Source organism: Phyllostomus hastatus, unplaced genomic scaffold (genome assembly GCF_019186645.2).
Source record: "Phyllostomus hastatus isolate PE091 unplaced genomic scaffold, TTU_PhHast_1.1 phas_contig_58, whole genome shotgun sequence".
NCBI lineage: Eukaryota > Metazoa > Chordata > Mammalia > Chiroptera > Phyllostomidae > Phyllostomus > Phyllostomus hastatus.
In genome coordinates this window covers 27,197,084-27,211,375 of record NW_025333916.1, presented here as the reverse complement: position 1 = coordinate 27,211,375, position 14,292 = coordinate 27,197,084, and the positions used below count along the sequence as shown (strand labels likewise).

Sequence of the window (14,292 nt, the reverse complement as noted above, 5' to 3'; positions counted from 1 at the left end):
TTCTCCATCCCTTCCCCTCTCTTTAAAAATAAATAAATAAAATCTTAAATTAAAAAAAAGGTTGATAACTTTGTACTGATTAAAGTGTGAGAGAGCATCTCTCGCATACATTACTGGTTGCTGTAAAATGTTTTATTGAATGATACAGCTTCTCCTCTAGAAGGCAATTTGACAATGACTATAAAAAGTTAGAATAGCTCATCAATTCTACTTTCAAGAACTTATCATGTAAAATCTATATGTTAATCCTTACAGTACCATTTACATTAGAAAAAGATTTGAAACAAAGTACCCATCAACCTAAGAATGGAAAGAAACTATAATACATTCATATACTGCAAAACTATGTAGTCTAGCAAGGAAGAGTTAGGGTACAGCTACATTTAAGTTAAATATAGTATACACACACACTTTAATTTATCCTGTGTTTTTTAGTGCAGAAGAAAAGTTTCACTAAATATCAAATTTGATTAAGTACTCAGAAGATATTCACCATAGAATTAGATATTATAAATAAATGCAAGGCTTTTTACGAATGTTCTCACTAATGTGACACAATAAATTTTACTTGTTTATGACAATAAACTCCAAAGAAGCAAATTAAAACTTTACTTAGTTAATTCATATCTTGTATCTCTGATCTTATTATTGAATAAGATAAAAGAATTTATACTGCTACTACAGGTTTTTTTCAAAAAACACTAGTAAAATACCACTGATTAGTAAACTAAATAAGGGTCCAAAAATAAAGTTACTAAGCTATTTTGTATCAACTCAGTAAAAAAAGAGTAAGACATTCTTGCTTCCGTATTTATGAATAGGAATTTTGGCTAACAATATAAGATAAAGTAAGTCCTAGAAAGGAGAATAGCTCTTAATTTTATACACTTCACAAATACGCCTAAGAGGACTTCATTACATGTACTTATTACATGCAAATTAAATTTTAATCAATCAGTCCATAATTTAAAAGGATGAAGATTCTATTCAAAAGAAACTTCCTTGATTCTTTTCTGAACGTGATTTCATAATTTCAGGTTTTTATCTTTGTTTTTCTAATGAAAAAAAAACATGCCATTATCAACTTGATCATTAAAAAGGAGGCCATTTTACATAATATTAGCATTATTATACTTCAACTCTTACCTTCCAATTAATATTCTTGCTTTCATCTATGAAAATCACAATGATTTTTTTTTAATTTATGCCACCATACTTCCTCAAATTACAGTGTTAGGCCCTTGCCAAAAAGGGCTGACCTACGCCCTTTTAGGGCACATTTTACAAGTAAAGATGAAAATGAACAAAAGAAGCCTTTCATACATCAAACTGTGTACTGCAACAAACTGGAGCTACAACAGGCTTTGGTGTATTTTGAAATTTTAAGGCAAACAGGCTAACAAAAGTAGTTACAGCAATAACATTCACTCCAAATACAACCTCTGAATTCAAATTAATTTACAAAATAATCTTCAGACATTCTCTTGGAAAAAACATAACTCAACAAACAAAATCTCAACAATACAGTCTGCCTGATAATAAGAGGGCTCCTCTTCACCCTGGACATGCTGTGTATTTTCAGAATAACTTCATTAATATACAAAGGTCAGATGAATCAACCATCAACACTGATTGCTAATACAGCTGTGAGCAGAAATGCATCATTTGTTGTCCTATAAAACCAACAGGTGAAAAATCATAGGTGGCTATTATTTAAAAATACTTCAGATCTTATCTGGTCCAGTGGTTCTCAGATATAGTTACACATTAAAATCACCTTGAGGTATGCAAAAAATATACTGATGACAATCAGAACTGGGGGAAAGGGCTGCATCAGTAGCAGTTCAGGTTTTTTGTTTCTCTTTATTTGTTTTTAAATCCTCAATGATTCTCACATGTAGCCAGGAATGAGAATTACCCATATCTCAGATTACATATAATCCCAAAGGTATTCTACACACCATTATGATAGGTTCTCTCTTTCAAATTTTTCCATATATATAGTGGAAGAGAAAAATGAATTTCACGTTTATTTTAGCTGATTTTTAAGTAAAGACATACTGGAGCATTTACACAGGGTAGAATTTCCAATTTCAAGCATATAGCCACTCAGAGACCCGATGCAGGCTTCTTTGAAGTGTTGAGAAACTATTACTACCAAAAAAGGAGGAGGCTGATCACCCAATAATCGATGTCTTGTCATAGACGTAATGCAATAGTGAAAAGCAAACTTTAAGCCAGTCATCCCTGGCTCTGCTGCACACTGTGTTAACCTAAACCTTAATTTCCTTACCTGTAAAACGAGAATTAACATCTACCTCATCAACAGATATTAACGAGTTAAAATACCTGACTTAGTACCTGATGCTAATAACAGCTTGATTTAATAATAATAAGGTAATTAATGCCTGCTGAGTTTAACTAAAAGCAGAAGACCTGGGGGAAAAACAGCCCAAGTCACTCTCACAGACTTATAACCTTCTTTTCACAAATGTCCAGTCGCGGACAGGAGGGCAAGGCTTGTAGAACCCAGGGGCCCCGAGGCCGCGCATCCTGGCCCAAGAATCCAGGGCCGCGGCGCTGCAGCCAGATCTCCGGGATGAACCGAAGGGAGGCCAACGGTGGAAAACACAGCACGCAAAGTCCCTCACCTTCACCACGGCCGTACCGCGGCTGCCCTGACGGCCACTGTCCAGCCCCGTTCCAGGCTTGCTTACAACTAGGGCAGCCATCCTAGAAGGAGCGGCACCGCAGCAGGAGCTGAGGGACTTCAACAGAGGGGCGGGGTATAGAGCCTCCTACCCAGGGGCCTCGGCTCCCGCCACCAGCGCACAGGCGCAATACTACCGCGGGGGGCGGGGGCGGGGGCGGGGGGGGTGAGGCTGTTCCCAAGACTTCCTCGTTCCTCGCACCAGTCTCTACCTGTTCGGCTGCACGGCGTTGCACATGTCGCTCTATTATTTTTATTGTTATCAAGGAGTCTGCAACTCCTTGCAACAAAGAATAAAGTTAAGGGAAAAGGTAAGCTAAAACATAAGTTTGGGGATGAACCTCGCGCTCTAGTAAAGACTTACAGTCCTCGATTGCGAAAGGAAGGACTACATCTCCCTGCATTCAACGCGGTTTTTGTGTAAACTACAACTCCCAGCGTCCCACAGCTGTATCTCAGGCTCCACAAAGTCGCAATTTCAGAGGCCCAGAGTTGTTCGCGGCGGGAGGTTTCTTGTGGTTGCGATGTGTGATTGCGGCTTGAAGGCAGAGTGTTTTATGTGGTGGCCTTGGTAAAAAGATGTTGGGTCCGTAGAGGACCTAGTAAGGAGAGAATTTAAGACACCACCGGAAGGGAGAAACTACGGGGGTGTGTTTGACAGTTCGTCTCTCCTAAAGTGCGTTTTTCTGTTCTCTTCCGAGTTGGATTGAACTTTTTCAGCCTCCGTAGGCATTGGGTCTAAAGTGCCGGTCAAAATGGAAGTGAATCCCCCCAAACAGGAGCACCTGCTGGCCCTGAAAGGTAAACTCTTGCTACCCTGACTCCCCTTAATCTGTTTTCTCCCCTTCTATCTCTAGTTCTTCAAGCCGTTGCCACACAGGCTTGTTCTCTGGGATGCAGACCTTGCCCTTCTTACATTCTCATTGCTCGGCCTGCTGCTCTGTCCCTTGGCGCCGAGCGGCAGGAAGCAATTTCGATTTTTTTGATATTTTAGTTTTAAGACCTTTCCTCTAGAACGGAGTAGATAGATACCTGGTAAATCACTCACTCAGTTATATGGTGCTGCTGCAGTCACCAGGCACATTTTAGCCGCAGAAGGTGACGTACCAGGGGACAGCCCCATGAACCAAGGCGGCAGCCGATATCTGAAGTGATTTTCTTTTGTTTCTTGTCTCTTCATGCGGCACTAAATTACCAAGTTTCCGCTTCATCTGTAAAATTAGCCCTGTATTGCACAAGACCAGTGCCAAAGGTTTAGAAATGCCTAGTACTAACAAGTAGTTTAGGTTTGTTAAAGTCTACTGTAGCTTTCTTCAAAATATTGTGTATATGGGAAAATTCATGTCAACTTTCATTTTCTGTACACAGCAATGAATTTGAGTATGTTTAATAATTAGATCATTATTTAGAAAAATACAGGGTGGAGAATTTTTTAGAATTCCGATTTGTTTTCTGAAAAACTTTTATTTTAAATGCTTTCAGCTTTATATCATGTTTTTCTGTACCACAAATGCACTTTTTATTTCTTGGGTGTTCTTCTATGTGATTACCAATACCTTCTTGGACTGAGCTGAGAAAATGCTCAGTAGACATTTGAATTCAGTTACATTGCACTCACTTCCTTGTGGTATCCATTTTGAGGGGCCTTCCCACCCCTCGCCTTAGCTATGATGTAGGCAACAAACTTTCCAGAAGCTCACCAGTCCCATTTGTAACATAAAATCATACTGGTTAACAGGACTGTCCCTGACTGTAGAATTAAGGAAGTGCAATATTAAGCATTGTAGCAAAAGGACCAGTCAGCTTAGCTTGAGCACATGAGCTGGACTGAAATGGATTATTCCTGAAGAAAAAGAAAAAGAAAAAAAGGAGCTGTCATGCTCTTTCTCTCTCAACCTCACATCAGGTATGTGGAATGGAGTTTAACTCTCAGAAGAAACTTACCATGATCACAAAGCTAATAAGTGATTGAGGCATTGTGTCAACACAAGACTTTCCTCCATCTTCCCAAGACTCCATGTTGCATCCTAATGCAGGAAATAGACATCATTTCCTTATTAACTACTTTAATGGGAATTTAAACCAGTTCTATTTGATGGGAATTTGGAACAGTTCTATTAGCTGTTAGATGTGATTTTACGCAAATTAAAAGCTGTTAAACACAGTAAAATTTCAGTGATATGGAGGCTAATTGCCATGGGGAATTTTTAGTTTTCTATTCTTTATTTTCGAAAGCAGAACATAACTTGGGAAAGAGTATTTTAGCAGCCTAAAAGGACATGCACTTTGACAGTCACTAGTAGTTTCAGCTTTGTTAAAGCTCTTTGGTATTATTCTTCCCCATTGTCCTAGTTAATCAAGATTTCACAGATTTTAATTTTACTAATGGTGGATACTAAATATTTCAATTTATATGGTCATTTAAGTTCACTTTCTTAGATATGTAAAATGCTACGGAAATTGCAACTTCATTATCTCTGGAGTGCAACACTGAATAAGTTTCAAAAATACTGAAAGAATTCTCAGTGCCATATCTTATAATGTGAAAGTATAAGGGAAAAATCAAAGCATTAATTCTTGAAAGAATATTCTATCTATATTTAGATCCATATTGAAAATTAGGGATATCAAGAGTCACCGTCATTTTTGAATTCAAGAATTGTCAAATCTGCTAGTGGACAGTAACAGGCGAAATAATCATTATGAGATGAATTCTTTTTACTTGTCAGAATCAGTGCTCAAAGGAGTACTGTGACATCATGCCAGGAATTCTCACTACTGTTATCCTGACAGTGGGAGAACCCTCATCAAGTAGTTCTTTAATGATTTTGGGGAGTAGAGATTCAACCTCGTTTTTTCAGTGCAAGATATGAAAGACTCTGCATTATGGCTTTTTGGATCTGGTTAGGAAACCTAACTTTTGCAGATCCTGGAAGTCCCAGGCTTGTGTCTGTGTACTGTATGCTCAAACTTACTATCAATGCTTAATTTGGGGCAATTTGAGGACTTCTGTGTTCTAAGAAGAAAAAAAAGTAAGGGTCTAGCCTTCTTGTTTCTCTTCCAAATTGGAATTCAGGAGCCATGGTACTAAGGTCTCGATACTGCTTAAGTGCCCCAGTTATGCAGAGGAGACTCTTCATAAAACCAGTCCCTAGCTTGGTTAAAACGCAAAGTTAAACTATTTTTATGTTTTTATTGTTTACTACTGAGATGTCTCAAAATTTTAAGTATTACTACATTTTTGTTAGTTATATGAAACTAGTATTTTAAGAATCACTAATTTTTCTGTTATATATACACTTTTGAGATGCTTATTATCTAATATGTTAATATCATTACTTCTAATTCCTTTATTATCTGTCGAGCTAAACACATTGACTACTAGCATTTTTATGCTAGAAGTGATTTTATAGGGCATCTAATCCAGGTCCCTTATTTTGGTGAGAGAGAAAATATTTCCAATTTTGTGGATTACATTCACATTTACCACTAGCACCTTGGTAAAATAGTATATTGGGAATGGTTTTTGTTTTCTTCCTGCCTATTTGTATGTAGGCTGTCCCTACCATATCTTATTCTTTGCAATACTTCTACTTTAGGTCCTGTTTCCCTCTGATTTGGAAAAAGACAGTCTTGTAATTATAAATTACATTCTAGCTGTGAGGAGCTCAGCTCAGAAATGTTTTCTTCATTATGAGTAACTGGATTACTGCAGAATGACTACAGAAGTAATATTACATTACCGACCATATGAGAGTGATCCTACAGAACTGCTAAAAAGTGCAGAGAAAGCAATTCAGGACTTTGCTACACGTCCACTATTGAGATTTATTCCTTGGTTTCCATATGATGGGCTCAAACTTCCACTCAAGCCTAAAAGATCACCACCTGTGATTTCTGAAGAGGCAGCTGAAGATGTGAAACAGTACTTAATCAATTCAGAACATGTTGTTAAATCACAGAGTTATGATTGCACAGTAGCTCTATTGGAGTTTCAGCCTAATTTGAAAGAAAAGAAGCACTTAATCCATTCACACACACTGACTGAACAGACTACTTCTGGAAATCTGGATAAACAATCAGAAAAAGGAAAACGGCATAAGAGGAGGTCTTGGAGTGTGTCACTTCCCAGCAGAAATTGTACTGAAAATATTTTTCCTTTGTCTGAAAAATTGCAAAATAGTTTAAAGGCACTAAATTTACACTCATTTTATAGAGCAAGATGGACAATAGAACACACTGTTTGTAACAACCAAACTCTGGAAGACATTTGGGTAAAACTCAATCAAATTATCAGGCACAAAGAACTTCCATCTTGTAATGCTACCATTCAGAGACAATTGGGTCAAATATGGGTGTTCTGTGATATTATGTACTGTGAATATGTGGGAAATCTCCTTAAAGGACGATTAGCTCTTACTGGGAAAATAAATTTACTTGTCCATAAACATGGTGTTATTTTTAGTATGTGAGGAATTTTACTGATTGTCAAAAAGAAGAATATTCTGAATGAACAGATTATACTGAAATAGTGACATGAATAAATTTTTTACTGACTTTTTAAATTTTTAATGACTTAATTTTTTTTATTTGACCATTGTTAGTGTAGTCTATTTATTCTTAACATTGTGAAAAATAATTGTGTAGTAATATGTGTTCAGGTTGTGTACCAGGAATAAATAACTATCAGGTGAATTTATTGGTTTGTCATTTAAGTCAGGAACTTTCTGGGTTCTACTTTTAACAGCCATCTTTTAAGTGAATTGTGAAAAATTATTATACTGAATTTAGAAGTAAAATATTCCTTTTGTTCTACTTTTCATGGCTGAATTAGGTATTCCTATGAATTACAGTGAATAATTTGGATTTGGATGAATCCTTAAAATTTAATATTATAGTATTTTTTCTTTACTCATCTAAAGTGTAGTAATTTTTTTAAAATAAAACTATTGGGTTGGCCATCTTTTTCTGTAAGATGGTTCTAGTAGTGCTAGTCTTTACCTTCATTTGAAACAATTTTGTTAGATTGTATTGTGACAGCTGTCATATCAGTGAGTTTTGTACATTAAAAAAAAACTTACCAAAATTGGAGAATTTTTGTGTAGCCATTTTAATATTGAAAATGAAAGAAAATACACAACATTTTTGTCACGTTATGTTTATTGTTTCAAGAAATGTAGAAATGCAATCAAAATGCAAAAAACGATTTGTGCAGTGTATGGAGAAGGTAATGTGACTGATTGAACGTATCAAAAGTGGTTTGCCAAGTTTTGTGCTGGAGATTTCTCACTGGACGACATTCCATGGTTGGGTAGACCAGTTGAAGTTGACAGTGATGAAATCAAGACATTAATTGAGAACAGTTAACATTCTACCACGCAGGATCTAGCCAACATACTCAAAATATCAAAATCTATAGCATTATTGGTGAAAATAAAGAATGTGTTGTTTATATTACAGAAAAAAACCATACGGATTTTTTGGTCAACCCAATAAAACCAGTTCTAGTGGGACTGCTATTCAAGTGACATGAATGTAGTTCAAATTTGGAAATCAGCACAAATCCAGCTGATGTTTCTAAAGATGTGTAAGGTAGTAGTTAATGTGTTATTTTGAAACAAAGGTGAAAAATGTATAATTTGCCTGTGATCATGTGTCATTAAGGCTATATAATCTGTTTTGAAAGGAAGTATCAAATGTGATAAGAAATAAAGTTTTCTTTATTCTAATACAAGTAGTTCAATCTTAATGACCTTTATTACTAGATATTAGTAGACTGGTTCTTGGAGTCATTGTTGGTTTCCTATAACCAAGATGTTATAAATTGGGTTTACACATCATCTCATAAAAATAACCAAAATATTATAGAATAAATTTTATAAAAGCACATGTTTAATTAAAAAATTTAAGTACTTTCTATGAGCTAGGTAATACAGTGTCATAGGAGAGAAGAGAAACAGGAACCCTGTCCTCACAGAGCTTACTTGGAGTTAAAAGCAGTAAAACGAAATCCCTGAAAAATATTAGTAAGACTGTACTCATTAGCAAGGCAGAGATATGTTTCCCTTGTGTCACAGTGCCTGGCATGGTGGGGGCTCCATGATGCATGGTAAATGTGCCCTTTGGAGGGATTCTTCACAGGCTGATGTTGCTTAAAATCTAAGGAGTCTATTAATTTTTAACTGAAGAGATAATCTTTTCCAATTAGGTTTAACTCTATCCAAACATTAGTTTTAACTATTTCTAGTACCATTTTATTGTCACAGACTGCTACTTAGAAAATAATCATCATGCGCATGAATGCTTCCAAAAGCTTTAAATGAAAAATCAGCTGGTGTAGAGGGAGTTTCCAAGTAACTTCGTCAGTAGTGAAGTAGTAACTTTTTTCGTTCATCAATCTTACTTTTCAACTCAAGACTGCTGGAGAAAGATGAAGTTACTCAGTATTGCCAGCATACTTGTGAATAATAGTTAATATAATTAAGCAAAAAATAAATGATGAATTTGATTTCTGTTGTTCAGGTCTTATTTACTGTAAGGTTGTTAATCAAGGGTTAAAAATTAGGTACTCTTAAGACTTAGACACAGCACTATTTTTCTATGATAGTTTTATTATTTTAAAATGATTGTACACAGCTGAAAATACAAGGTACATTCAGGGATCGTTAGATTCTTATAAAGAGTAGCTTTTAAAGCCAAGAATTACACATTAAAAAGAGCGTCTCTGTCTTCATGTGTGGCAGATTTAAATTTTTCTAATTTACTCTTACTTTCTAACCCTTTGAGAAACAATGAAAAAGTAATTCAGAACTAGGAAACTGAAAGTTAAGTTTTATTGTAGATATTGCCATGATCTTAAAAGAAGGGGAGATTCATTTCTCTTCTACCTAGGTAGTACTTAAGGAAGTAATCAAGGAATTTGGAATCCATGGCTACTTTGAGTATGTAGAACCTTAGGACTCAAGATTCTATCTCAGGCTAATATAGTAGGGCTCAGCAGTATTTCCACATTCCACTGTTAACACAGACTTGGAAATAAATTGGAACAAAGATGTGTACAGGAAGGTGTATCTATGAGGGCATTTGGTAAAATGCCTGATGACCCATCTACCTTCAAATAAATGTTAAGTCATATTAAAAGAAAAAAGATGAGGTGGGCATCATTTGAATTTAACTTCATTTGCTAGCTTATCAAATAACTTAGAGACCACTTTTTGAAAAATTCCAAGATGAACTACTGTATAATGATTCACTTTGATTTAATTTGCTCAAAATGCTCAATATTAATTCAAAATTCACAAACTTGTATACCGTCAGGGACTAGATAGGTAAGACTGTAGAATGTGGTAAGGGGGCTCTGAACCTGAAGAAAATTCTACTTAATTTCTGTTTTTAATGTAGTGGTCAAGCAAAATTTATATGCAAGTTAGACTAGGCCCAGTTTATCACATTGTAACCTCAGGCCTTATCTTTAATTTAATAAAGACTTTAAAAAGTTTTTTTATATAATATTTTAGATGAAACCTGAATTTCATAAGTAAATGAAATGTCTTTTGTGAGTTCCACTGCAAATATCTCTACACATGGCATTATGTGAATATTTGACACTCAGCTAAAAATCATTGTTTGCCTCTAATTTTTTGGCCAAAAACCTATTTTAACATTCTAGGCCGGATACAAAATAACTGTTAACAACCAGTGCTTTATTGCAGTTCCTAATCCTTGCTTTGGATGACATTAGCTCTTTTCCAAATAAAATGTATAATTTTTGAGGTCCATTATTTACTGTAAGACAGTAAATAATAAATTTTAAATGTGTATTTGATGTGGGTGTACTTTGGATTGTCTTTCAAGGAATGAGATAATTTCATGTTAACAACTTGGTTTTCTCATTTTTTATTTAAGAATGCAAATATGACAAATTGTGTGTATTGTAATTTTAGTTCACAAGATAGTATTTCTTACAAGCTGCTACACCCTCTGCTGATTTTTACCATCTTGAAAAAGTGAAGAAAACAGGTACTTTTAATGACAGCTTGGGATCTTTTTATTTTTTTAATAATTTTTAAATTTTTTCAGTTGCAGTTGACATTCAATATTTCCGGTGTACAGCATAACGATTAGACACTTATATAACTTAACAAAGTGGGATCTTCTTATATCTTGAATGAGGAGTTGTTCTTACCCACTCCCTACTGTCTCTTCCCCCTAGAAAAAGCATATAATCATAAAAAACTAAACTTTACAGGACTTTTGTACATAATGGAAATTTGAGCATATAGTTGGCTATACATTTGGGTGAACTTGATGACAATATAAAAAAAGAGTGTTTCCGGGTTCCATTGAAAGTGTGTTTCCTCTTCATTTCTTAAGATGTGGTTTCTTCTGAACTGAAAATAATGGGGAAGAAACACCACCAATTGGTGTTTGTAGTGAACTTAGAGTCTTAGATTGTGAGAAAAACAGCCTTCTGTGTATTATTTTCAGAGCACCTTCTTATCCCCTTTATATTGTACATAAGTATAATCTGTTTTTTCCAGTTAAAAATAAAAGTAGAGTCAGAAACACCTTCTCAACTACATCCCCCCACCCCCTCAACCACCACGCATACACACACATTGTTGATCTCTATCTAGTTGGTTAATGCTGTTTGAGATAAGGTCCTACTTTGAATTCCATGGAATGTTTTCTGATGAGCCATGGCATTCCAGGTTCATGACCCATATTTATAATTAACAATATAGAGAATTACTTTTGAACAGTGAAATCACCTGGATTCAAATATAGTTCTGTCACCTATCTGCTATATAATCTCTTATATGCAAATTAACTTCTCCAGGCATATTCTTATCTATAAAAACAGTATAATGATCATACCAGCCTTGTAAAAGAGAATTAAATGTGGTTAATTCTGGTTAATGTGGTTCAGTGGATTGAGCGCCAGCCTGTGAATCAAAATGTCACCAGTTTGATTCCCAGTTGGCACATGCCTGGGTTGCCAGCCAGGTCCCTCAGGCACATGTGAGAGGCAACCACACATTGATGTTTCTCTCCCTCTCTTTTCTCCCTCCCTCCCCTCTCTCTAAAAAAGTAAGTAAAATAAAAAAAAAATGTGTTAATATTTGAAAAGTATTTTGCACAATAGCACTACTAATGCTTAGTAAATATTAAGGATACCTCTGAAATTTTAAGGTTAACAATTTCAGAAGCCATATGTTTAGTAAAACATTGTTTACTGGTCTCAGTTCAAATTTACATCTTCAAAATCATGCCAGTTACTTGAGGACCTTGATGAAGTGCTAATTCTTCCATTCAGCAAAGATCTATAGAATATAGTATGTGCCAAAACCTGTATCAAATGAGGAGGCCACAAAACTGAACATAATACATAAGAGTCTAAACTCCATGGAGTTTGGATAGAAGTGCTATGAATAAGTAAATACAGTTCATGGTAAATGCAGGGTACTATGAGACAAACAGGGTAACCTATTACTGCTTTTCTGAAAAAGGTAACATTTAAACAGATCAGGATGAGAAGAAAGGCACTAAATTTGATATGAATCATCGCAAATTAATTAGTGATTAGGTGGTAGGTTTTTACATATGTGAATGAATACCACTTATATTGTGAATCGACCATTTAAGTATATAGTCTTTAAAGCTTTTTAGTTTTGATTTGAATGAACACTATATTAATAGAGTATAAAGGAATAGTCTTCCTTGATTCATATTTCTGAAATATTTTATTTTTCATTTTTGTTGTTATTTTGATGTCAAATGTCAACTTTAGAAATAATTGAAATATATTTTTTAAAAATTAGAATGTCCTATCTTTGCTAGACTAAATTCAATACCTACTATTTCCATTTTCTGTGTCTTAATTTTTGTCTATTGATCCATAAGCAATTTATTTGATAATTTGAAATGAATTTGTGAATTAAATTTTATTTTCCCCAGATAGCTAACCAGTTGACCTAGATAATGTTGTTTGCTGTATCCTAATAATTCTTTTAAACTATCTAGTATATGTATCTATATGATCTTCAATTAATAAGTCAATTAGTTGGTTATAGATTTAAATGTTTTAATATATGGTAGATCCAGTTCTTCCTCATTTTTTCCCATTTATTTTCTTATTTTTGTTTATTTATTTTGCTAGACAAACTTGAAGCACATACTGCCATATTACAAGAACAAATCTAAGTTTTGGATGGAATTATGTAAACCTGTATATTAACTGATATTTTTGTAGTTTTTACATAGAATTAATATTATTTGGAGAGCCACTTACTAAACTTCCAGTGGCCAGTAATTATAATCGAGGGATAAAGCTCACAAAAGATCCTTTTGGCATAAAATATTGTTTCATATTTAAAATGGTATATATTTTCCTGTCAAGCTGATTTTTATTAATATTTTGTTGACATTGTTTACACTGAAGTCACTTAGAATTTTTTAAAGCCTTGTTCTCCTAATATACCTTAAAGCTTTAAAATTACTTTATTTTTAGTTTTTCTATAATAAGATGTGTTATATTTATATTTAATTTTTACAATTAGATTGTAAAAATGCAAAATCCTCTTATATATAAAATTCTTTCATATTTTAGCATTTTTGACAAAACCTTGATGTATAATAATCTTAGGAAATATCTAATATTATAGTGCAGGAAGTATTTGGCTATATTTTAATATAAAATTAATGAATACCATATACCGTAACTCAGGAGTAATAGTCAAAACAATATTAACATTTTATTTTTTCTTTTCTTTTTTTTTGTCTTAATTCACAGTAATGCGACTGACTAAGCCTACGTTATTCACCAATATTCCAGTAACATGTGAAGAGAAAGACTTACCCGGTATGGCACATGGTGTATTCTACTTGCATGTAGAGAGCTGAGTTGAAACCTTGATTGCCTCTATTACCTTGTAATAAGCCTAGCCTTGCCAGTTGTATGCTCTTTGCTGTATTCTTTGTTCCCTGTTTTTGTACCATGAGATGGCGGCCATCTCAGTAACAGGTCTTACTCATAATCTGTAAGTTAAGGTACCATTAAAATCCCATGGCAACAAGAGACTTTTATTTTAGTTTTAATAATATATTCATAATCATGATACTATAAAAATTACATTTATCTTCAAATGTTCTATCAGTGTATGTATTAGCATTCGTTTTATTTAAAATTATTGGCACTTTCTATAGTTTATATAGCATGACCTATATTTTCCTTTGTTTCTAAAGTTCATTCTCTGTGAAACCAGAATTTTTGATGTGCAGTACTTGCATTGAAGATTAGCTATTAGATTTTTTAAATATAACTTTTGTAAAGAGATCACTTTTTTAAACAGATCTCTCCCAGATATTTCTTTAAGTACTCTTATTTATAAGGAAGAGGTTAGAATTTTGTTTTTCTCTTTCAATAGGAGATCTCTTTAACCAGCTCATGAGAGATGATCCTTCAACTGTAAATGGTGCAGAAATTTTAATGTTGGGAGAAATGTTGACTTTACCACAGAATTTTGGGTAAGAATTACATAGTCATATAAATAAAAAATACAATAAAAATTAAATTAAAAAAA

The 14,292-nt window shown here is 34.1% G+C and overlaps 3 protein-coding genes across 6 annotated transcripts in view; 2 read left to right on the top strand and 1 right to left on the bottom strand.

Moving 5' to 3' along the window:
• TRIM23 (tripartite motif containing 23) overlaps positions 1-2,774 on the bottom strand; it is a 36,159-nt gene extending 33,385 nt beyond the window's left edge. Inside the window, exon 1 of the mRNA XM_045848290.1 lies at positions 2,652-2,774. Within this exon, the coding sequence (XP_045704246.1) occupies positions 2,652-2,732 (81 nt within the window). The 5' untranslated portion in view covers positions 2,733-2,774. The remainder of the gene's footprint in view (positions 1-2,651) is intronic.
• A 599-nt stretch (positions 2,775-3,373) lies between these two features.
• Positions 3,374-7,685, top strand: SHLD3 (shieldin complex subunit 3). Its single transcript, XM_045848251.1, has 2 exons — positions 3,374-3,511; positions 6,310-7,685. The coding sequence occupies exon 2, from the start codon at positions 6,427-6,429 to the stop codon at positions 7,180-7,182; it is 756 nt and encodes a 251-aa protein (XP_045704207.1). The 5' UTR covers positions 3,374-3,511; positions 6,310-6,426; the 3' UTR covers positions 7,183-7,685.
• The window catches only part of TRAPPC13 (trafficking protein particle complex subunit 13), a 35,646-nt gene continuing 24,729 nt past the window's right edge, over positions 3,376-14,292 (top strand). For 3 of the 4 annotated variants that reach the window (XM_045848247.1, XM_045848246.1, XM_045848245.1), the window contains exons 1-3: positions 3,376-3,511; positions 13,503-13,571; positions 14,137-14,236. In XM_045848247.1, coding sequence (XP_045704203.1) covers positions 3,466-3,511; positions 13,503-13,571; positions 14,137-14,236 — 215 coding nt within the window. In that variant the 5' untranslated portion in view covers positions 3,376-3,465. The remainder of the gene's footprint in view (positions 3,512-13,502; positions 13,572-14,136; positions 14,237-14,292) is intronic. The other variant, XM_045848244.1, reaches the window with a different exon arrangement.